At 38.6% G+C, this 25,957-nt stretch overlaps 1 protein-coding gene across 2 annotated transcripts in view; it reads right to left on the bottom strand.

Annotated features, from left to right (window-relative positions):
- robo1 (roundabout, axon guidance receptor, homolog 1 (Drosophila)) overlaps window positions 1-25,957 on the bottom strand; it is a 355,554-nt gene that overhangs the window by 307,655 nt on the left and 21,942 nt on the right. For both annotated transcript variants that reach the window (XM_065280529.2, XM_065280528.2), the window contains exon 2: window positions 6,927-7,054. In XM_065280529.2, the coding sequence (XP_065136601.1) occupies window positions 6,927-7,017 (91 nt within the window). In that variant the 5' untranslated portion in view covers window positions 7,018-7,054. The remainder of the gene's footprint in view (window positions 1-6,926; window positions 7,055-25,957) is intronic.

Here is a 25,957-nt window from a genome sequence, read left to right as displayed (position 1 = left end):
TAATGAACAACGCGCCACTGACTTTAGACTAGTTTTTTTTTCTGGTCAGTGGCGCAATTGTTTTTTGAAACTGCAAAATAGCATCAGGGATGGTTTGCGCCGGAACACGCCTCTTTTTTTGCGCTGAACCGCCCAGGGAGCGCAAGTTCATTCCCTAGTTTGCCGACGTGCGTCTGTGGAGGGAAAAACCCGCTGTGCGCCGGTGCAAAATACGATACATGCGTCACTGACAAAGTCAATTGCGCTGGGTGCAAGATAGGGCCCCAAAACTTTTAAACGCGGCTGAGCGCTTGGTAGCTGTGATACTTCCGCTGTGAGCCGGTTGGTTGCTGTGGTAATGTCCCGCCCCTCCTCCACTGTAATTGGACGGCTGTGTGAGAACCGACATTGCTGAGCGGAGCTTTTCACTCAAAATTTAATATTTTTTAACTCTCAGCGCTCAGCGCTGAAAAACCCCGAGGGCCAGTTTTCAGCGCGGAAGAAACTCGCTAGCTGCTTGCTTATTTGAAAAACGCAAAGTTTCCATTGGAATCAATTGAAATTATGCGCCTGGCACAAAAGCTTTGGTGTGTCCAGCCCCTTAGGGTTCAGTTATGGTTAGGGTTGGGTTTACGTTTTATTTACAAAAATGTTGTCCTAGGGTCAACACAATATGTTGTCTCACTTTGCAAAATCGCTACAGCGCTTTAGAAAGAAGGAGGAAAGCGGGTTTATGTGAAGCGCTCCTTGAAAGGGTAAATATTTTGTGACTATTTTTCTGACAATGTAGTTTGAACAAACACTGAGTTTAACAGAAAAGACTTGTCACTTTACAGCTCCAAAAAACTTTCTAAACGAACCCGTTAACCTGCAAACTTTATTTATATCCCCCGATGTTTATCTCACTGAATTACAGAGGCGTTTGCTCAAAGCATTTCAGCTGTAAATGACTTCCGGAGAACTTGTTGTTTATTCTCTCTCTACTGTAGCCACACGTCTTTAACAACCTCACTTCAGTCCCATCTGTGCCAATAATAGTCCTGTCTTCCACAGAAAATGAAAATATGGCAAAGAAATCAACGTTTTTCAAACAAACACAATTACAAGGCAATTTGTAAAGTGCTGCACAAAGTAATGTTCAATTGCTCTTCGTTAAAGGTGAGAGCCGCATCTTTCAGCGAGAGATTTGTATCCGTCTCATCGGTAAAAAGCTTTCCTGTGCTGTGTGCCAAGAGCGGACATTACACGTTAAATTGCACATCATTTAGGTGAATGGTGTATCTGTTCACGTAAAGATGACGTCTTGGCTGAAATCGGACAAACTCTTTTAATGATTGGTTCAGAAAAATCTTTGGAAAAAGAAGGAACTCGGAGAGAAAATGAAATGGGGGAAATGAAAAATGAAAAGGAGGATAAAACTATGGATTTTTTGGATTATTTGTCTTTAAATTGATGGTCACCTAATGACTAAGAAACCAGGAAGGGCCCATTTACAAGAAAGTTTCCCTTTATCACTAAAACAAATCACCTACTCAAGGTAATTTTATGAAGACTGACCCTCCAATTACACTGAAAGCCAATTTGGATTGTATTCATAGCCTTAATGCAGCGGTTAATGTATGTGATTCTGTCAAGATGAGCCATGGTGCTCATTCGGATAACACAGGTTCAAGTCTGGTCTTGTTGTGCAAATCATACCTCTTTCTGACAAAAGAGTACTTACTCTTCTGTCTGAAAACATTGGGGTTTATCATCATCTAAAACTAACAATCAACACATATATTATGGTGTTTCTTCAACGTATGGACACTTTTATCTGTGTGGACATTTAGAAAATAAAGTGACAACACTTTACAATTATATTGGTTAAAGGTGCAGTGTGTAAATTTTAGCGGCATCTAGTGGCGAGTTTGCGAATTGCAACCAACGGCTCAGTCCACTGCTCACCTCTTGCTTTTGAAACACATAGAGAAGCTACGGTAGCTGCATCCGGACAAACATGTCATCGTTGGAGACAACTTAGTAAAAAAGTTTGTCCATTAAGGGCTTCTGTAGAAACATGGCTGCACAAAATGGCGGCTTCCATGTAAGGGGACCCTCAATGTGCGTAGATAAAAACGTCTCATTCTAAAGCAATAAACACATAACGGTTCATTATGAAAGATTTTTATACACCCCTGATCATTTAGTTTTGTATATTATTTTGCATTTCTGTCAAGAGATCCTTCTAAAAATTACACACTGCGCCTTTAACATTAGTAAATGCATTCGCTAACATAAACTAACAATGTGGAAAAGGTATAGTTCACCCAAAAATTAAAACCCAAATTGTTAAAAACATGTAGACATTTTTTTTGTTCTGCTAACCAAACTTCCATATTGTTTTTCTTATTTTAGAAGTTGAATCCTCCTGCTTCCTGTTTGATTACAAATATCTTCCTTTGTGTTCAGCAGAACAAAGAAATTTAAACAGGTTTGTAACAACGTGAGGGTGAATAAATGATGACAGAATTTTCATTTTTGGGTGAACTATCCTTTTAAAGTTAGTTAATCCCAATAAAAATGTTCATGCTAGTTCATTGTGCATTAACTATGTTTACAACATTTGATTTTAAAAATGTCTTAGTAAATGCTGAAATTAACATGAACTAAGATTAATAAATTTTAAAGTATTGTTCATTGTTAGTTCATTTTAGCTAATGCACTAATCTAATGTTACAAATACAACCTTACGGAAAAAGTTAACTATATGGTCTCTTAAAAAAAACTTTCACACACCCACTAGTTTTCTGAACCAATAATTATTATTCCTACCACCTCACATTTTATGTTGATGGAAAATATGCACAATAAATTCACTTGCATAGTTATTCTAAATTATAGCTTAGGAAGAAGAGCAAAAGTAACCCGACAAAAAAGTTTTCAAGACAGTAACTGCGCAAAGATTTGCGCAAAACTGTAGCGTTATTTTCTAAATGTAAACAAAAAACTTTTGCGAAATGATGGTGTTTCCTAATTTTGTTGTCTCATGATATGTCATTCCCAAAACCATGGTGACGGGTGTGTTTGGCATCATGTGCGCCACGCAGACAAGCATGCGCATGACATCAAAATACTGTAATGAAGCGTTCAGACCAGCCGCGGAAGAGGCGGCAAGCGCGAGTTATTTACATGATAAGTCAACGCACAGACGCAAATAGGCCTTTGCGGCGCAGAACGCGTGAATGGCACGTAACGCGCAAATTGATGGTTGCCGCGGAAAACACATGAGTTGAAAAATCTGAACTTTGGTGATATTCGCGCCGCATTTACCAATCAGGAGCTTGCTCTACAGGAAGCGAGTCGCAGAAGCCCCTCCAATGACGCAAATTTCCACATGAATGTCTTGAATTACTAGAACTTCACATGCAGCTTTCACACATGAATGAAGCGGGTCAACATAAAATGTTCAAGCGTCCAACTATGCGCGAATAGCGCGTTTTTGCCACCTCTACCGCATCTGGTGGGAATGCACAGTAAGAGTATTGCATGACTGTTATTGTGAAGTTAAACACACTTCTTTTGTCTTTTCCTTCAACCAAACATTTCGCACCATATCTAAAGAATAATCATGTGACTTTTACACAAGTCAGGTGACTTGTAAATGCAGAAAAAAAATGTAAAAAAAACACCTCACCCATGCGATATATGGTAGTTTGTGCGAAATTGCCGTGTTTCCATTGGCTGCATTTTCTATTCGCCATTACAATTTGCGAAATTTGAAAAGTAATGGAAACCTAGTTACCTTAACCATGACCTTCATACAACAAAACAAAACATTTAGTTAGTTTTAATAAAATCTGCCCCCAAGATTTCAAAGATCCCATTCAGAAACTTCCACATAATCTGTCGAGAATACAAAGTTTGCCTCTTTCTCACCAGCAATAACAGGCCGATATCGATCAAACCTTTGTATGTGGCTCATTGAGAGTAAGAGCGGTGTGTGTGTGTGTGTGTGTGTGTGTGTGTGTGTGTGTGTGTGTGTGTGTGTGTGCGTAAAAGAAGGGAATCCATTCTCCTGCAGGCTCACTTTCAGCAGCACCTCTTATAAAGTGCTGCGGTCGTCTCGCACAATTGGCCCTGTAATTTCAAAAAAGGTCACAGCGGCTCCGGCGTAATTCAATATTCTTATGGTGCTGTATTAACTACATATTTAATCACCAAGGGTAGGACATTGACGGAGCGTCTTGGTGTGGCAGGGCAATGGAACATATGCGGACCAAAGTGCTGCTGTCAGCAAAGCATAAGAGATGAATGCGGGGTCCCGTGATGCTACCGAATCTGCTGTGTTATACATTTGGTCCGGTATGTAGGTCTGCCACACAGACCTCCTTTCCCTCCGCAATTCCTATTTGATGCTCACAAAGAGGTGTCGATGCTATAGATGCATGGATATAAATATACATTAGTGGCCAAAAGTGATGCAAAAAGGGGGATTTGATTTGTATTATATTTGTACAATATGTTTCTAATTTACTAAAATACAATAAACAGACATCCAGACTCTACTCCACACGCCAACGTCAAAGTAAATCAGACCTTGTCAGTTGATTTAGCGCGCATCCCATTATGCACAGCTGCACACTGCTTACTGCGAGGCTGTAACATCTGTTTACAGCTCAGCGCCGGTTCCTCAGGTGGAGAGAATTGAACTTTAGGTAGGATGCGACCGGCTCAGTCGCGTTCATTAACGCTGCTATATCTGGCTCCAGCTATCAATGCGGCCTTACCGCGTGCGAAAGGTATCGCCGCACGCCCGCTCACGACTGAAATCACAGCCGCCTCCACCGCTGCACCAGAAAAGAACATTAAATCCGGAGAGACGCGCAGACCAAACTGACAAGAAAATTGTTTCTGGAGCAGCAGGCAAACGAAGGGGAGGAAGAGAAAATATGAAAGAAAATGAGACGGGCAGAAGGCAAACAAGTGAGGAGAGTGGAGGAAACAAGTGGAGAGGAGTTTGGAGCAATAAATGAGAAAATAGTTGAATAACGGAGTGATTTGGAAAGGCGTCAGGCTGGCAGTTGTGAATTACAGAGGGATTCGAGATAGCGTCGATAAATACAGAGCACCGACACAGGAGATGGTTGTGATAAATTGGGAGAATGAAGCACGTTTGGCAGAGAACGAAAAACAAGATGCTATCGATGAAGACAGCCTTACTTTAGTATCTAGAGACAACTTAAAAGGTGAAAGACAAGGAGATACAATTTACAAAGATTTAATTTAAAAGACAACGGGTTTCAAATGATGTTAAGTTTTAAAAGAATAGTTCACCAAATAAGTATTTCTATATGGTCATGAGCAACCACCAAACAGTAATATGAAACATTATCCTTTTAAGAAAGACAGAGCAAATTATGTGGTTGACTTAACTGTCGCTTTAAAGTCCATTTTTCACCAAAACCATGCTAAAAACACACAAGCTGATGATACGCACTTAAAATTTTTGTTTATTTTAAACCCAGTGTTGTGTAAAAATGGAATAACATTGGTTTGTAATTTATTCAAAGCTATCTCATTGCAATTCATACATGTTTTACGAGGTGGGTAATTTGTACGACCACATTCGTAAATTTTTGTACGATCTGCCTTGACCCCTGTGACGTTGGGGTTTGATTTGGGGTTTCGTTTTTGTTTTATTTTATGATAATCGTACATTTTTGCACGATTAACTTCGTATGATTTCATACGCATGAGCCAACTTATAAAATATCAGGCTGAATTTATCCTATGCTGGGTTGTTTTAACCCATTGTTGGGTCAAATATAAACCCAGTTTAATCCAGCGTCTTTAAGAGTGCAGAACCCACCGAACAATGACTTAAGTTATCTGGTTTCATCTAAAGCCCGGGATACACTGCACGATTATTGGCTCTCTCAGACGAACCATCGTGAAACAATCGTCGCGATTTCTGTGATCATGGCTCTTCATCGGTGGTCCTATGTCGTACAGTGAGAGAGGTTCAAAGATGGACGTTTTCCCGGTCTTGCGTTCAAAGATAGTTTTTTTGACAGTGTCAGAAATTCAGCCTGATCAAAGCACAGTGTGTTCGCTGCTACGATCTGCGTACTTGTATTTGTTTACCACTAGCGCATGCTAGTAACGCCGCGCTAATGTGTGACTGCTGTGTCATCATTGTACAGTCTACCTGCTTGTCGTACCCAAGTTTAAACGATCCATGTCACACAGTGTGATACGGTAATGATCTTATAGGAGGTGCAAAAATCCTGCATTGTATTCCTTGCTTAAAGCCCTGTTCACATATACACGGCTATTTTCGATACCATGTCTTTTTCTATGTGGTTTGGCCTATTGTCCACAGGCAAACGCAGTACCAGGTAAAGATTTTCATAAAACCCGATTTTTGACTTTTGCCTTGTGACGCATTGTTCGTGCCGAGTGGAGACTCTGCAATGGCTTCTGATTGACCTACATGGTTTTACAGTCGGGGATATATCGCCATTTGTTGGTTTCGCATGCTCTCGACACCGCTTCAAACCTGGTTTTTGTGTGGACTAGGCCTGACATTATTCACTTGCGGTACAGAACCAGCTGATCTGAATATCCCATGAATGGTGTCAATCACACAAGCAGACAATACATCATCAGTATCATGATGTGACAACAGCAGCAAAGCCACATGGGATAAAACACATAGGCATCAGGTTAGAGAGTATACCAATTATTTTTCTTATGCATATTTGCATTTGCAAAAGCATCAATCAAAGAGGTTAAAACCTTCCTAACTTTGCTTGGAGTCACTAATCGCTAATATTGAACTTTTAGTGATTCATAGCGAATTATTGTGAACTATACAAGTACTTTTGCCATTGCTAGGTTTATGTGTCCATCCCATGTGGCTCAGCTGGGAATAAAAGTACACAGGGAAGTTCATGCACTCTTACCTGGAACCAAAGCCCCCTCCAACTGCTCCGATTGAACGAACTGCAGCAGGGTGAAAATTATTGGGAGTGAGGCTGACCATGTGATCTGCATGATTCCTACAGACCTGGCATCCCTGTCTCAGATTAATCTGAACAGAAAGAAATAAAGAGGAAAGATAGTTAGTAAATTTAGTATCAATAGTAGTAAATTTTTATTATCATACATTAAAACAGACACATTTTTAATCCAAAACGACTTTAAAAGTAAGCACAAAAGTCTCAAAAATTAATGATGAGGTTTGGAGCTTTAAAACTTGATATCACACTGATTTCAATCTTTGTCATGACCTTACTCTGTCAATATTAAAGATATCAAGGTTATATTTTTAAATAATGTTCTTTACATTATCCATGATGATTTTTATCTAACATTAAATCACAAAAAAATGACTTCAGCAGGCAAGGTCACTTTCTAGCAACCTGAACTACAGAAACACAGCTCATTCTTGCTTCTGAATTGGATTCATACAAGTTTCATACACGTTTTCGATTTTGGCTGCTAGCTATATCTACATCTAACATTCATTACTTGATCAATACCGATACATGGAATCAAGAAAATGTGTTTTTCAGTCTGGCATCAACAGTCAACACAATTTTAAGGCTTTTATGGTACTGAGAAGCAGAAAGATTAAAATCCTGTCTCTCGTGTATCACATTAGCTTGGATCAATGCTCAAGGCTGATACGGGGTCGCATGCCCAGTATGAATGCTGGTTGTTGGGTTGAAATGAATCTATTGGTAACTCTGATCAGCCATCTGCAAAATATGAGCGCACCCACTGAGATGATTGTGTGCCAGCAAAACCCCATCCCGGCCTGAAACCCAGAGTATCCAAAGGTCCTGATTCGGTTTCAGCTGTACTTTGGACATTTAGCATTAGTCAACCCAGAACAGAGTTGACGAGAATGATACATTTACATATCGGCAGACACTTGCATCCAAATTGGCATTCAGGTTAAACATTTGATCAGTACGTGGGTCAATGACGTGACGTTAATTATTTTGTGTCTGTATGGATAAATTAAACGTAAAGGGTTAACATTTCAAAATAAAGTTGCAGATTACTTGCATACATTCTCTTTTTTTGAGGACCAAAAAAAATTCTGGTTTTATTTCATTTTGAAATAATATTTGGGGGATGATTGCAAAAATGTCAATATGGTGTAACCGTGCCAATTGGTGTAACTAGTATTTTTTAAATGAAAATATAAATATAAATATATTCATAAAAAACCTGGAATAAAATATAAAATATACAATATACAATATCTAGTTTAGTGTAATATGATTTTTACACCATTTGTCAAAGATAGCTGTTTTCAGCAAATCTGGACAAATATTACAAAAACGCATTAACATTTACACTTAGAAATAACTAATAAAATGATATATTAAAATGATATTTTTTTATGATTATGCTTACATGCCATCAAGGTGGATAAATTATTTAATATTTCTCATTTTTGGCAGAATTTGAGGTTACAGCATTTGACACTTTCAGGTCCATTCAGTCTTAACTTTCATAAAAATGGTGCAAATGTAATTTTTATTGCATAAAATTAACATGAATGCACTGTGCATTGAAAAAAACTGATGCATGCTTTAAAAAAAAATTTTTTTATTGAATTTCTCATCTTGCCAAACCGTTTTTGTCACTAACCTATGTATGTTTCTTGGGAATCAAACCCATGACCTGCTCTACCAATTGAGCTACATGAAAATTATATCCGATGTCCATGCATTCTGCTGAGGTCCATCTTATTTAACTATGGTTGTCCTAGCATACATAGACTTTAATTGTTCTTGTTTTTTATGATTACCGGTAATACATTTAAATCATGTATTTAAATGTATGTTTTGACAGCTTATTTGATGCATGATGCTGATCGTAATAAAAACCATCTATAAAGTCTACTGTTGCTATGGTTACCTCCTTACCAAACTTTCCTAACTTAACTTTTTGTCGGTGTAAATTTTGGTTTGGTAAAAATACACTCCGACTAACTTGTAACTTTAATTTGTTATTGCACAAACAAACACACATTTCATTTCCAACACTATTGGTGCTTTTCATTACCTTCCAATGTGTTTTTCTTTTTATTACTGTGCTAATGATATCATCTATCCTCACCTATAAAATGTAATCCTCTCATTATTTGGTACATTTATCAAGTTATTCATCTCATGGGGGTTGTAAGCAGCCTTCCTTGATGTAGGCAAGACCTTACAACACACAAAGACACACATAAACAAATACACAGGCAGTCGCTTCTAAGTCAATACCTAAAGGCCGAAGTCTGGTTCATTTTTACGCGTACGCGAGGGTCCACCTACAGTGTGAGCCGATTTTTATCATCATAAGAGTGCGAACGTACTGTACGCACACCGCTGTATTTTTGAAACCGCGCATACATTGTATGCTTAGGTCGCACATGCGCCTATACGATAATGTAGTATGTAGCTCAGGAGATGCATTGAATTTTGTCGCGATGCACAAGCGTCAAATATCTATGTACACGTATGAATCAAATAAATTATGCTTTGCAAGGCTGTGCGCGTTCAACCATGCACGTACGTTGAAATACACATAAAAAACCTGACTTCTCCTGGCTTAAGTCTCCTTAACCCAGTTGGTTGACATTTTTTAAAATATATAAATTCATCATAAATTCTGTGCAATTAAACCGAAGATAAATAAGCCTACTGACCAACAGCACTACATTATATAACTTAATATGTTTTGTTTAACTGATTGGCTTGCGCGACAACTTGCGGACATACGGTTGCAAAATTCTGGGAAATTGGAAACTTTCCATGAAAATTACTTGGAAATTGTGGCACACGGATTAATATTAGATATATTTCAAAGAATCTAATGTTTGTATGAGAGACAGTTTGTATAAATTGCCCAAAACTTACAAAAAATTACTTAAATTTCCATCTTGGAATATTTCCAAAATTCCAGAGCTTTGCGAATTTCACATGATTTTTGTTGGTTTGAAAGATGCATTTACAATCCCGTCACCCAATTCGTATCATTCACATCTTATTAAAATATTGAGGGTAAACATTTCTCCAGTTTTTGTTTCGAAGCCTTCCCGAGTACAAAACTGAAACAGCAGCTGACTGTTATCTGATTGGAGCGATGTCTTGTGGCCGTCTCACTCGTACCCTATCATCCTTTATTTCCTGTAGTGTTCTGGCAGACTGATAGAATTACTGTGCCTAACAATCGCATGATTTGCATGCCGTGATGACAGAAGCATTCACCGCTAACTGGACATTCAAGCTTTATTTTTCACTGCTGGCTCTTTCTCCCTTCATTCATAAAACACTCAGGTCTTCCCATGGTGAACAGAGGGGGACTCGAATGAATTCTTCCAGAAAGCGTTTTTCACAAGCGATCAGATAAACAGCCAATTACCAGCGGTGAGATGCCACAGTCGACAGGGCACAGAAGGTGTGGAGCTTCAAGATGGCCTCCTCACCTGACACTCGACGCCGGTGCGTTCGCCTCCACGAGACAGCCGAGAGTAATTATTCAATTCTTTTGATTAATGAACACACCCACCGAAGATAATGGAAGATTTATGTGTAGCACCTCCTCTTTCCAAATTGCATGCAAATAAATGAGCCAATCGGCAACCAGCAGACTGTAGTCCAAAAAAACTATTCAATTCTACCTTCTCCAGTTTATCTTTGCAAGCACATGTCTGTGTATTCATGAGAATGAAACTTGTATGCGCATGTGCAAAAAGTATAAAGTAGAGAAGAAGTTTTACTTTTTCACATATTCACACATGAAGATATAGAGATTGGGAGCATCAAAGTTTGATTTCCAATAGATTTTAATGTTCATCACGATCTCAGTCAATATTAAAGATATCAAATTTATATGTTCATGATGATTTTATGTTTTTATGTATATTTACTGATTATAAAGACTTTAGCTGGGTTTTAAAGACTGGGTCACATATTTTGGCGCTTTTCCATTCCATAGTACCCCACGGTTTGGTTTGGGTCAGGTCGGGTCAGCTCACATCACTTTGGCTTGGTTAGCTTTTGCATCAAGTTTAGTAACACTTCAGAGTGGGAGGGATTATAGGCGTGTCGTTATATTTGCGCTGCCTACTGCTGTGACATCATACAAGTAAGAGCGGCCCCCAAAAATAGATGTTTGCACATCGCGTTTATCACGACCTCTGTCTCACATGACAGTTTCTGTACAAACACTGGGGCGTCAGTCCAAGGCGCTCCGCTGAGCCTCATTTACCGTTAGTTCACATCAGCAGCGTTTGAGGCGTCAAATTTGCGTCTACCGCGTCTAGTTCGCCACTTAAACATTTTGAGTGTACTCACTTCATTCTTACGTGAAATTCTAGTGTAATCGAGACATTCATGCGAAAATTTGCGTCATGGGAGGGGCTTCTGCGACTCTGCTCGCCACTACTAGAGCAAGATCCTGATTGGTTAACACGGCATGTTTTTCCACCAAAGTTCAATTTTTTTATACAATTTTCAACTACTTGGTAGACGCGATTCTGCCTCATTCACACTGCGAGACCTCCAGACACGCGTCAAAGCATCTTCACATTGACTTAACATTGAAATCACTTGCACTTGATGCCTCTTCCGCGGCTGGTCTGAACGCAGCATGAGTACAGATGACAACAGGTTTACTCGAGACAGCGCAAGCTAGCATGAAGGTAAAGCGAATGTTAAACATTATAGCGATGACACTGGTAGTGACCATTCTCTCAGACCAATCAGTTATCTACAGTGTTTTCGCTTCACGTTTTGGTATCAGCTTGGCTCGCTTGGAACCCCGTCCGAGGTGGTACTAAAAACGTATTGGTACTACGTACTGCACCCAGTGGAAAATCCCCCAAAATTAAGCTGACCCTACCCAAACCAAACTGTGGGGTACTATGCAATAGCTTGTCCCCATCTGGTTTAAACTAGGGTGACCATGCATGCCATTTTTCCCAGACACGTCTTGGCCAGGATTTTAGGTACGTCCTTCGGCCTGCATACGTCATTCAGGTTCTCATATTTCATTATAAAAATAAAATGTATTTCCTTAAGAAATGTAATGGTTGCTTTTCTGAAATAGAACCTGGAATAATAAACCTCAATGACGTATGCGGTCGACAAATGCGACTTCCGGAAGACGCACCCGAAATCCTGTCCAGGACGTGTCTGGGAAAAATGGCATGGTATGATCACCCAAGTTTAAACCATCTGCATCACGCCTAACATGAGTAATACTGAACTAACTTCATTATATGACAAGAGACAGCTGAAGACTTTGTTAAATCTGTCCGCCCTCACAAACCACAGGTTTCAAAAAATCCCCAACAAGCACTATCCGAGGAAAAAATACTCCTCTTTTGAAGTTGTCACTTTTTTTCGTTTTTCCTCTGTTGTAGGGGTTGACATGAACAAAGTCAACACCTATCCCACCCCTTGATGTAGTGTTTTGAGGTTTGGCAGCCAGTGACTAACCTGTCACTTCCTTCACACGCTGCTTTCATTTCCAACATGACGTGACACCATTACCACATAAATAGGTCTCCTCAGATCTCACGAGAGGCCTCTGTTGTGTTAAAGGTGGGGGCATTTAGCAGGTAAATTATTGCAGGGAAGCATTCAGAAGGCTTTGAGGAATCAAATGCACTTCAAATTACCCCTGACAACACCCACGGTTCCTTTCAGATTAATCTCTCGCCTTTTATCTTCCAATTTCTGTCTTTGGAGCTCCACGTAACTTCAGTCTAGAGAACCAGATGCTCAGAGAGCTGAGGAGGGGAGAGCGAGCGAGCGAACGAACGAGAGAGAGAGAGAGAGAGAGACAGAGAGAGAGAGAAGAACAAAGAAAGAAATGGAAGAGATGGTCCAGCAGCTGATATTGCGTCGCAGTCCAATAATAACACGATGGCCTGCAATTGTTACCGCTACCGAAAAATCATCTTTTATGATCCAAACAGGACGCTGCAATGATTGTAGTTAATAAGAAGGGCCACGAAACCGGGATGCACAATATTGGTATTGTTATCTTCGCTCAGCTCTGGCTTTTCCCTGTAGACCACTGGCTTACTGTGAAGGTGGCTGGTGGTTCAATTAGCCTGACCGAGACCTTTTCTGGGGAATAATGCAATGTGCATACAAGAGAATGAAATAGGATCGCAAATAATGAAAAGCAAGATATTCCATAGCTGCGCGATTACGTATTCATTCCCTGTTCTTGCTTTACATCGCACACTATCTGAACACTGCACACGCTGTCCCCAGGGACAACAGCCAGGATGAGAGTAAACACATAGTAAGATGTCAGTCATTGTTCGGGATTTCAGCAGAAACTTAAGTGCTGTGCGCATTTCAAAATCACTGTTCTTACATTTAAAATCACTTTGTTTTAAATGTGCATTACATTAAATGTTGAAGCAATGGCTTGGCGATATTGTGTTGCTCTTATACAGAGCCAGGGTTGTCTGTACACTTTAAAAAATGCTAAAAAAAAGCCATTGTGTTCAATTAATACAGAAAATGTTTATATTTGACCCAACGATAAAACAACCCAGCATTTTGGGTTGAAACAACCCAGGCATAGGTCTCTCACTGTACACTGGTTGCAATTTGATTGCATTGTTAAAAATGTTATCGTTCAGTAACATTTATTCACTCTTTGTTTGTCAATCGAAACTAAATAGCTGAAAAGCATCTTTCTCTGATACTTGGAAAAATGGTTCCAAACTAATGACATGTTTGCTGTTATTTGATCGTATCATCAAAAACTTTAGCAATCAAAACTATTCCACAGAAAATAGCAAAAAAAGCATTACTTTAAAGCTTTAAAGCAACCAAAACTATTTCACAAAAATAGCACAAAAAAAAAAACACAACTTAAGAATTCTTTAATCTGCCAACATGTCTTTGCTGCTATTTGATCGTATCATTAAATACTTTAACGTTTAGTAAAATTTATTCTGCCTCTGTTTGGCAACCAAAACTATTTAGCAGAAAATGGCAAAAAAGCATTACTTTAAAACACATCGACTCTGCCGACGTGTTGCTGCTATTTATTCGTATCATTAAAAACGTGATCGTTTGGTAAAATGTATTCAGTCTTTGTTTGGCAACCAAAACTATTCCACAAAAATAGCACAAAAAAAAACACAACTTAAGAATGCTTTAATCTGCCAACATGTCTTTGCTGCTATTTGATCGTATCATTAAATACTTTAACGTTTGGTAGAATTTATTCTGCCTCTGTTTGGCAACCAAAACTATTTAGCAGAAAATGGCAAAAAAGCATTACTTTAAAACACATCGACTCTGCCGACGTGTTGCTGCTATTTATTCGTATCATTAAAAACGTGATCGTTTGGTAAAATGTATTCAGTCTTTGTTTGGCAACCAAAACTATTCCACAAAAATAGCACAAAAAAAAAACACAACTTAAGAATGCTTTAATCTGCCAACATGTCTTTGCTGCTATTTGATCGTATCATTAAAAATACTTTAACGTTTGGTAGAATTTATTCTGCCTCTGTTTGGCAACCAAAACTATTTAGCAGAAAATAGCAAAAAAGCATTACTTTAAAACGCATCCACTCTGCCGATGTGTTGCTGCTATTTGATCATATCATTAAAAACGTTATCATTTGGTAACATTTATTCGGTCTTTGTTTGGCAACCAAAACTATTTAGCAGAAAATAGCAAAAAAAAACATTACTTTAAAACGCATTCATGCTGCCGACATGTTTGCTGCTATTTGATCGTATCATTAAAAACGTTATTGTTTGGTAAAATGTATTAAGTCTTTGTTCGCAAACAAAACTATTTCACAAAAATAGCAAAAAACAACAACACAACTTAAAAATGCTTTAATCTGCCGACATGTCTTTGCTGCTATTTGATCATATCATTAAATACTTTAAAGTTTGGTAGAATTTATTCTGCCTCTGTTTGGCAACCAAAACTATTTAGCAGAAAATAGCAAAAAAGCATTACTTTAAAACACATCCACTCTGCCGATGTGTTGCTGCTATTTGATCATATCATTAAAAACATTATCATTTGGTAAAATGTCTTTATTTGGCAACCGAAACTATTACACAAAAAATAGCAAAAAACAAACAAACACATAACTTAAAAACGCTTGCTGCTATTCGATTGTATCATCAAAAAACGTTATTGTTTAAATTTATTCGGCATTTATTTGGCAACCGAAACTATTACTCAAAAAATAGCTAAAAATAATCTTTCTCTAACACTTTAAAAATGCATCCACTCTGCGGACATGTTTGCCCCTATTTGATCGTATCATCAAGACGTTATTGTTTGGTAAAATTTATTCTGCTTTAGTTTGGTAACCAAAACTTTTTCACAGAAAAAGCATCACTTTAAAACGCATCCACTGCCGATTTGTTTGCTGATATTTGACCGTTTCATTAAAAACGTTATCGTTTGGTAAAATTTATTTGGTCTTTGTTTAGCAACCAAAACTATTCCACAAAAAGTAGCAAAAAAACAACAACTTTAAAACGCTTCCATCTGACGACATGTTTGCTGCTATTATATGAATAAATGAATGAATGAAGCCTTTATTATATCATATCATCAAGACATTATTGTTTGGTCAAATTTATTCTGCTTTTGTTTGGCAACCAAAACTTTTTCACAGAAAAAGCATCACTTTAAAACGCATCCACTGCCGATTTGTTTGCTGATATTTGACCATTTCATTAAAACCGTTATCATTTGGTAAAATTTATTCGGTCTTTGTTTGGCAACCAAAACTTTTTCGCAAAAAAAATAGCACAAAGAAACCCCACATAACTTTAAAACGCTTCCATTTGCTAACATGTTTGCTGCTATTTGATTGTATCATTCAAAACGTTATCGTTTGATAAAATTTATTCGGCCTTTGTTTGGCAACCAAAACTATTTAGCAGAAAATAGCAAAAAAGCATCACTTTAAAGAGCACCTATTTCATTGCTAAAAACAACGTTATTTTGTGTATTTGGTATAATAAAATGTGTTTGTGTGGTTTATGGTTAAAAAACACATTATTTTCCACATACTGTACATTTTTGTAGATCCAGATTTCACCCTATTCCTGAAACGCACAGATTTGAAAAGCGCTGTGTCCCTGATTGGCCAGCTAATCTGTACGTTGTAATTGGTCAGAAGACGTCAGCCGGATATGTAACGCTTCTTACCATGTTTGAAAGATTCGGTTGATAACTGGAGTTAACCTATAGGCTGTGAGTCCGAAGAGGGAGGAATTATGATAATGTCGGTGTTGTCTACATCACCAATCCCAGGAAGTAAACTGTTGCCTACAATCCGTGTGTTTTTTGTTGTCCAAGAAAAGAGATTTAGGTTGGAGATGATAACTGGCGTCATCGTTTACTTCGGGGTTTGTACCTTTTGCATATTGTTAACATGTACTAATACACACCAAAGAAAATTTCAAAACTTGAATCGGACAATAGCTTCTCTTTAAAACGCTTCCACTTTGCTGAAATGTTTGCTGCTATTTAACCATATCATCTAGACGTTATTGTTTGGTAAAATATATTCAGTCTTTTCACTTATTTAGCAGAACACCGAAAATGCTTTTTTGGCCAAATAGTTTTAGTTGCCAAATATTCCTAAAAAAAAACATTTCTAAAAAGGAAACCAGGATGCATAACTGGAATTCAAATGTACTGTAAAGATGAAGTGTGTAACCAACGGCAACCAGCATCCCTCAAACTTTCATCCTTAAAAAGCAAAAAGCCAATCCTTTTTCTTTTCATCTAAATTAAATGCAGGGCTGTAACATCCATTACATTGTCTTCTAAAAGCTCTAACTAGAGTGACAGGACTCTCAAACAAAAAGCTGACATTAAATTTCCATGCACGCATTCCAACAAGCCCTCTGAATAAATATCAAACTGTTCGAACAAACACCATTTCATGCTCACGCATTCAGCCTTTCGATTATTGTAATCCTTTATCAGCATGTGAGGCCGGCGAAGCCGTCGGCCAGGCGGGTGGCCCACGAGCATGGAGATGAGTTTAGAGACGGGGGGAATCGGTTCCAGGCTACAGCTGCTGAATCATGTTTTGCAACTAGTCTTGTGGCAAATTTGCCCCTCAAAAGCTTCCCGAACGGTTAAATAGGCAATTTTAGATAGCGGGCATCATTCCGTATTTGGTGTCTCTGGTTTACGAATACAGTTAAGATTTACAGAAGTAACAAAAGAAGGAATGGGCAATAGAGCCTTTGCTGCAGTCACGAGAGACAATCTCTTTAAGTGACTGCTCAGCTGTTTGGCAAAGTCAATGTCATGTTTGTAATGGATGGACCTTGTGCCGCTTGCTCCATGCTTCTCCACCCTCGTAAAAATGACAGGCAGGGTTTAAATGTCCTTTGTTTACAGTGCATTAATATTTCTGCCACTTCATTACAATAAAAGGATTAACCTGCAGCTCGGACTCGCAGGAACGGCACATCGTCTCACCCTCTTAGTGCATATTACCTGCTGTCGGCCGACGGAGGAACGCACACTAATCATGATGTGCACACGCACGAGCTACGCATGCACATAAACACAAACACGCAGACGCTCTCATTTCTCACACTTTTGCAGGGCTGTGCAGAAAAAGACGAGCAATGCACCATGAATCTTACGCAGAGCCCTCAAAAGTGACAGGCCGTGCTTACAGAAAGGTTTTGATGTCAACCTGGTTAAGAGCATCTCATACAGCATCTGTGCTTACTGTATACTCAGGGTTATGGGTTTGTTCTGTTATGTCTATCAATCTAAAAACAGGTGTCTTATGTTACTTACTTCACAGATTTACATTCACACATTTGGCAAACATTTGTATCCAAAGTGACTCACAGTGCATACATTTTATCAGTATGTGTGTTCCCTGAGGATCGAACCCATGACCTTTTGCACTGATATTATAATGCTCTACAAATTGAGCTATAAGAACGCTGGAAGAGAGACTGAATTATATCTAGGGTCCAAATTATCAAAGAGATTTGAGGTGGACTATGTTAACTTGGGCCTGACAAAGCAACTACCCAAAACACCCTAGCATCCCCCCAAAGCATGTATGGTGCTTTTCCATTGAATGGTACCCCATGGGTTGGGTCAGGTCAGCTTACTTTTGGTTTTTTTTCCACTGGGTGTAGTACGTACCCGACAGTAATGTATAAACAACCCGCACCCGACTGACTTTTTCAACCAGTCCTTCCAGAAAAAAAGTTTTTTGTGATTGTTGCGAGCAAAATTCCTTGATCTTGCAGCATGTTTTCTTAAAAAATGCAATGGAATATGCGGGATATTTATGCACTTTTATGCAATGAAATTGAGGGAACTTGCCAAAATTGCAGGAACTTTTTAATGATCTTCACGTCACATAATCACGTCACTTCATAAAGTTCCCATGGCAACAGGGGACATGGCTGCACTTGTGTGAGGTAAATGCAACATTTTTCAACTTTCTGCTAAGATGTATATGATTTTTTGCTATGAAAATGCGGGGATTATGAAATCATGCAAGGAATCATGCAATCATCACACGGAAATCTACAATTTATGCTGTGAAAGTGCGGCGTATTTAATAAAATGCGCCCCCCCCCCCCGCATAAATATGCGGACTTTGGATGATTATGCGTTAAATCATGCGATCGCATAATCAGGTTTTTCTGGAGGGACTGTTCAACTAACGTGCCCACAAAAAAACTATATTGTGCCCAATCCGATTCCTAGCCTGCATTTTTTTTAAGTAGTAATTGTTCAAAATAGTTAATTGGCATCTTTATTTCAAACGACCTGACCGACCGCAACCCGAACATCATTAAAAATATTTTTGGATGACCCATAACCGCGGTCACCCGCCCATTTTGGATCAACCCGCACATCACTGGTACCCGATACTTTTTTTAGTACCACCTAAGTCGGGGTTCCAAACGTGCTGTGCTGATACTAAAACGTGACATGAAAACACTGTAGATCACTGATTGGCCTGAGGCTACGTTTACATGGAAACAATCTGAAAAGAAAACGCAAAAGTGGCGTTGCAATATCACTTTTTATTCCGCGTTTATACAAGCGTTTTGAGGGGGACATCTGCGTGTATACAGTATGGAGACGTAAAAGTGTGTGATATTCGACGTAGTGTGCACTCCAGGCGGCTAGGTGGCAATGTGAAGCACTGACACATAACAACACCAAGTCCACGCACCTGCGTACAACCTTCTTCCTTACTCTCCAAGGTCTTGTCCAAAGCCATCTGGTTTCCCTCCGACGAGTTGGCGCATCAACAATTTGATGGAGGTATTAATGCGCCTTCTCTGATCTGTAATACTAGCTGTGAATATTTCGTACAAGTGCTGGAAATACAAGACTTGCATATTTATCAGAGCTGCTATGGCAACTTGAAGGTCCGACATATGGAAATAATCCGTGTTTGTTGTTATTTTCCTGAACTGGCGCATGCCTGTGACGTAAACGCGTACGCGACGAGAGCCACCGTGAGCAGACTTTTGCGTTTTTACCCTTTAGACTGGAACGCAACGGTAGATTGTATTTAAGATTTCCACTCTGGAAGGGAGGTTTCACTTTTTTGCGTTTTAAAGCCCTAAAAACGCAGTCGGCGTGTAAACGAAAAGCACATCCAATAAAAAATTTTTACGTTTTCACCCTCGAGCGTTCTCGTGTAAACAGGCCCAGAGAAAAACAGGATCACTATAAGCCTCATCACTAAATGCTTAAAGATTAGCTTTACTTTCGTGCTTCCACTGTCTTGAGCAAACCTTCCCAAACTCCCTTTAAGCGGTCAAAACATCCACAGGCTGACAATCAGGAACATCATACCAGTGTTTTCCTTGCAGTTTATGGCGGCACATCCTGACGCTACAGGTGTTTGTACAGAAAATGTCATGTGAGACGGAAGTAATGACAAAGGCAATGTGCAAACATCTATTTGTGGTGGTCAATTTTGATTTTGTTCAAATAAATAATTGTACAGTATGGGAAACTATAATCCCTCCCACTTTGAAGTGATCCTAAACTCAATGGAAAAGCTAACCAAGCCAAAGTAAGGTGACCTGACCCGACCTGACCCATGGGGTACTATGCAATGGAAAAGTGCCACTAGGCAACCACATAAATTGGTTAAAAATCCATATATAAATTTCAAGAAAGTTTCCCTCTTCCTAAAATCTTCAAAGATGGAAATGAGTCATAATCTGTTTAACGCCTCTCGTGTTTACCAAAAACTAAAATAAACCACCAACCCACATGTGCATTTATAAAATGAGTGAAGCTTGGTTAATTAAACACGCTGTTATATCTGGTTGAAACATTTGGGTAAAATTACGTTTCAGATGCGACGGTGCATTCGCATTCAACTCTGTTATTAGTAACGGGAGAAAAGCTGCTGGCTGAGCCAAAATGAAGATTTATTTTAAGTAAATGCATCAAGGATGCAGATAGGTCCGGTCACGGAAGGGACCAATCGCAGTTATCCGTCATTTGGTACCGTGGATCGTGGAGAAATTAAAAGCTGATTATATCCGGAGGGTAAAAGAGAAAGACCACCGGCCCCCTGGCCTGCAAGCTAAATTTGATGAATGAGTTCCTTCCCTTTGCCAGGATGGAGGAGGAGGAGGTACATGACAAGAGTTAAGAGCCTTCCTCCATCACAACAGACGCTATTGCAGAAATCATTTGACTAAAAGCTCCGTAGAGACATTTTGTGCCATTTTAGAAGTTTAAAGCTTGATAGCAAAACATTTATTGATGGTTTTTGATTTACAGCTTTCAGTTAAGGTTGTCAGCAGGGACCTACTGTATAGCGGTCTGATTCTATCTAGATATGTGCTTCACAATATAAAAATACTGTGATTTAAAACTATGATATATTGTGTGATGTTTTTAACAATTTTTTTTCTTTCATATGCGCTTTGTGCAATTAATTTCGACCTGTTGTGAGTTCAAATTTGGTTGATTTATTACTACAATATAATGTTAAAAAATCCTAAAAATATAAATTGTTGTCATCAATATCAATATAATATTTGTATAGTACAGTAATGGTGTTGATAGTCACAATACTTTGCACAATAGAAAGCAATATTTCAGAATGAGATATTCATTGAACAAAAGCCAAATGAAAAAAACATGCTCCTCAAGTGATGTTTTGTCAGTATTGTTGATATAATGAGATATACAGACAGATGCATTTTGGGAATGACGACCTTCAAACGCTGCATTCAGTACGCGCTTATCTTGATGTGGGGCATGCGTGCCATCCTTCAGCGCAAGGAGGCTTTTGCATTATTGCTCAATTCAAAGGCGTCTATGCCGTTCGGGTGGAGAGCGGGCCTCATTTGGAAGCCGCCCGGGCTCTATTTGCCCCTTCTGATTGGATCGGCAGAAGAAAGAACAAGGCGAGCTGGGCTTTCATTGTGTTTCTTTGTATGGCAGATGTCAGAAGTCCAGCGCACAAACAATACGGCTCCCGCCACGCTGACTACACCAGTCATTATCCTGTGCAAGGATCGCTGCTTTCGCCCTACTGCAATCATAACTCTAATTAAGAGCGATGCTTTGTAAGCACGGAGGTTGCGTGATGTTAATTACCAGAGTACCGCGCTGCGAACAAATGCCTAAATGCCACTTGTCATTGTTCTGCACGGGTACTTGTCAGCGCACCGCCGTGAAAACACTCGGGACGCCTCTGACATCGAGGGATGGCATGTTATGATTTATTTTAAAAAACGACTGGCAATAAAAAATGTTAAGTTTAGTTTGCACACAGTAAAGCTGACTTTGTTAACTTTAGTTGAGTTTACAGAGACTATGAAAACTAGTAAATATGCCAATATAAGGCAAATTAGCGTATGCTATATATATTATGACATAAACAAACAGCTTTTGTGGCACAAACTTAACTTCTGGAAGTCTTTAGTAAATAATCAATAACAAAAGAGTCCTTCTAGAGTAGATTATTTCTGATAACAAGCTAAATAAACTACATTAGTTCAAATCATAGCTAAAGCGTATTAACTACTACTGAGCTAACCTTACTGTGTAAATTAATCTATACATTGAATTCTTGCCTGCCTGTCATACCTGCCATACATCTCTTCACTCAGCTGTGATCTATGCTCATTGTCTCCCCTCGTTTTTAGGAAACCAAAATTTTTTATTTTCCACAACTCAGTTTAGCCACTACCTGGGCTGATAAACACATATAGACCAGAAATAAAACTTCGATCCAGGCGCATAATCGTGGCAACAAGCATGCGTCCAGTGAAACCGTCTATATAAGATCTATAAATCTATAAGCTTATGAAATCCTCAACATATAAAACACCAATGATGGCCGATGACTTCAGAGGGGCGTGAATTCAAAGTATGTGTTTGGACTGTCGTGTGTGTTGCCCGTCATGTCAAAATATGTTTTCTTCACTACATGTGAACCATGTGCATCATGCGTCATGTAAAAATATGTGCCTGCTGCACACACATCGCAAGGGTTTATGATAAAAGAGACGCTCACGTTTACAAAACGCTCACTTAACATTAAATTCTGTTTACATTAAGCGAGTATCTGGCAAACGCGAGCGTCTCTTTTATCAGGAACCTCTTCGAAGCGTTTGCAGCAGACACGTATTTTGACAAGTTGTGTGATGCACATAAGTTTACATGACCCGCCAAACACATATTTTGACATGACGAGCCACACACGTGACGACAACCTTATTTGTCGAAAAAGAAGTCATAGGCCGCCACTGTAAAACACAATAATAAAAGCACATATTTACCTCATAATCAGGTAAAAACTGTGGCTCAATTGGTAAAGCATTGTGTTAGCAACAAAACAGTAATTAGAAACAGTATTGTATAGAAAAGAACCGCAAAAACATTTTATCTAAGATCTTTTGTGTTTACTGACTAAGAAAAGTCTTATATTTGGCATTCCACCAGACGCGAAGAGGCGGCAAGCACGAGTGATTTACATGTTAAATCAATGCAAAGACACGAATAGGTATCCTGCGGCGCGATACGCACAAATGGCGCGGTTCGAATATGGCGGAACGCGCAAATTGAAAATCTGAACTTTGGCCGATATTCGCCATGGTAACCAATAAGCAGCTTGCTCTAGTAGTCACGTGATTACAGTCGCAGAAGCCCCTTTCATGACGCAAATTTCTGCGTGAATTTCTCGAATTTCACACGCGAATGAAGTGCGTAAACTCAAAATATTCAAGCGTCCAACTACGGGCGAATAGCAAATTTTTTGCCGCCTCTACCGAGCTGGTGGGAACGCAGGGTTACGGGTTTCACAGCATGAGGGTGACTAAATAATACAAGAACTATTATTTTTGAATAAAATATACATTTAAATTTCCTCATATGAAGTCAGATAGTTAATGTGTTCTGAGTCACATCACAAAATAATTATCACAATTACAAACTAATTTGAATGGAAAAAACGGCAAGTAAATAAAATTCACAGGAAATCTGCCATTTCTCTCAACTTTCAAAAATCGCTGCAACCGAAATGGATGCTCGCTATTGTTTTAGGGGCGGGGCCATACGCGGTGGCTTAAGTGCGTCAATGAGCCCCAGTTTAAAAGTGCACTTTTTTCATTGCTAAAAATTTGGCATAATACAATGTGTTTACGTGATTTATGGTTAAAAAACACATTATTTTCCACATACCATACATTTTTGTAGCTCCAGATTTTACTCTCTTCCTGAAACGCACGGATTTGAAAAGTGCTGTGTCCCTGATTGGCCAGCTAATTTGTACGTTGTGAGTGGCCTGAATAAATCTGACGTCAGCCGGAAATGCGACGCTCCTTACCATTTTTGAAAGATTCGCTCACAATGCAATGCTAACAGGAGTTAACTTACAGGCTGTGAGTCCGAAGCGGGAGGAATTATGATATGTCGGTCTTGTCTACATCACCAATCCCAGGAAGTAAACTGTTGCCTACAATCCGTGTGTTTGTTGTAGTCCAAGAAAAGAGAATTACGTTGGAGACGATAACTCGTGTCATTTTTTACTTTGGCATGTTTCAGCAATACATGTATAGAAACAATTTTTAAGATTGACTTTAAAGGGACTTTAATAATCAACATTTGTTGACTCTTCAGTATAAGAGTGTTAACATCCATCTTTGAATTCCATCTTTTTCCTAATAGTCACACATACAGTCTTTGATTGACATTAAACATTGCATGATTGCCAGAGATGAAATTCGCACCCTGACGCTGGAGTAATTTCTTAATCCTGAGGGAAATGTCACACTGAAACTCAGCTCAGCCCCTACTATTACACATATAATACATACACCGTAATTACTAAAGGCAGACTGATTTGCTAATCTCTCAAATGAATTCACAGGATTATTCATAAATACATGCCGTTGCGCTCGATCAGTATCGGTAAGCAGTATCACACCAGCTTAATTAAAGCTAATGCATTTTAATAACAGCAGATATTGAGATTACACCTCCCATAAGACTCTGCTAATTATAAAGATGGCATGCGAGTGACAAACATGCAATTTATTTAACTGCTTATATACAAACAGTTCATAAAACAGCTTTGGTTATATTTACTTTTGCATTAAAGCCAGAAAAAAAGTGATTTTACGGTTTAAAAATGCATTTTGCATGCTTGCATACATTTCCACAGCCAAATGAAACATTTCCTAAGAGATCAAGTGCTTCCTTTTCCACCTGAGAGAGAGAGAGGATGCGGGTACTTGCCGTTCCCATCATAATTGTATCTGACGAGCAATAATACAAAGGAAAACAACAGCTTCATTTGCATATCTGCGTTTGCAAACAAGGCCGGCTATCGCACCTGAACTCTCTTCTCCAAGGGCACCATTAACTTTCCGTCTGCGTTCCCCGATGGTATTTATCATAAATTGGCTTATTAGTTGCAGGTTATTGAGCCAAGATAGTGTGTAACTCGCCGCATTTGTGTGGGAAATGAATCACGACTTAATGTGCTTTCGAGATTCAAAGATTAATCAGAAGAGACCGCCGGTGGATGTGACTGCGTTTCTTAGAGGACTAGATTAAAGGAAAAAGTGACCAATGACACGCTGAAGTCCAGTGACGATATTACAATTTTAAATGTTTAAAAGGTTTTTACCATGCGTGACCCTTTTCTGTGAAATCCAGACTAAAGTCTTATAATGTACGCTAATTCATCAAAGATTGATTTTACTCATTGATGTCAAACTTTGACATGGCTTTACTCAGTTAGTATTAAAGATATTAAGGTTATATGTTCTTTACATTATGTAGGATGATTTTATATAGAAAAAATCAGGAAAAAAAACACTAAATAGTTGAGTTTTCACAGTCTAGGTCAAACGATTTGTCTTTGTACAATGATATTACAACAGTGAGTGCGTTTACATGCACAGTCTTACACCGATTATGCTTAATAAACTGATAACACGTGGGGTCGTGTAAACAAACAAACAAACAAACAAAATGTATATTTTTTTCTCTGCTTAAACTATTAAATATGGGTATTTTTCTTAAAAAACTAATTTTCGTAAAAAGCTAAAATAATTGTATTTTTGTGAAGGAATTTTATTAGAGATATAATTCAGAACGCTTATAAAAACATACACAGAGTATAAAATTTGTAAATAACGATTTTGGCTTCAGTTTTTTCATAAATTGAATAAGTGGATAATCGTGGTATTGCAGATTAAAATAAGAAATTCATCAGAAACACGTTTTTTTATGCAAATGTTTTCTCTTAATTTACAAGATAACTTGTCAATGGTGGGTAAATAGTTAATTCATGACATCATCTAAATAGAGCTTACATACAACATTAAGCAGAGACCCAAAGCAGTATTGAAATGGTGTCATATGAGACACACGTAAATAAAATGTCCTTACAACTTAAAAAAATTTAAAAACTTTGGGG

The sequence above is a fragment of the Paramisgurnus dabryanus genome, chromosome 8 (assembly GCF_030506205.2).
Source record: "Paramisgurnus dabryanus chromosome 8, PD_genome_1.1, whole genome shotgun sequence".
Classification (NCBI taxonomy): Eukaryota; Metazoa; Chordata; class Actinopteri; order Cypriniformes; family Cobitidae; genus Paramisgurnus; species Paramisgurnus dabryanus.
This window is presented reverse-complemented; position numbering and strand designations above follow the sequence as displayed.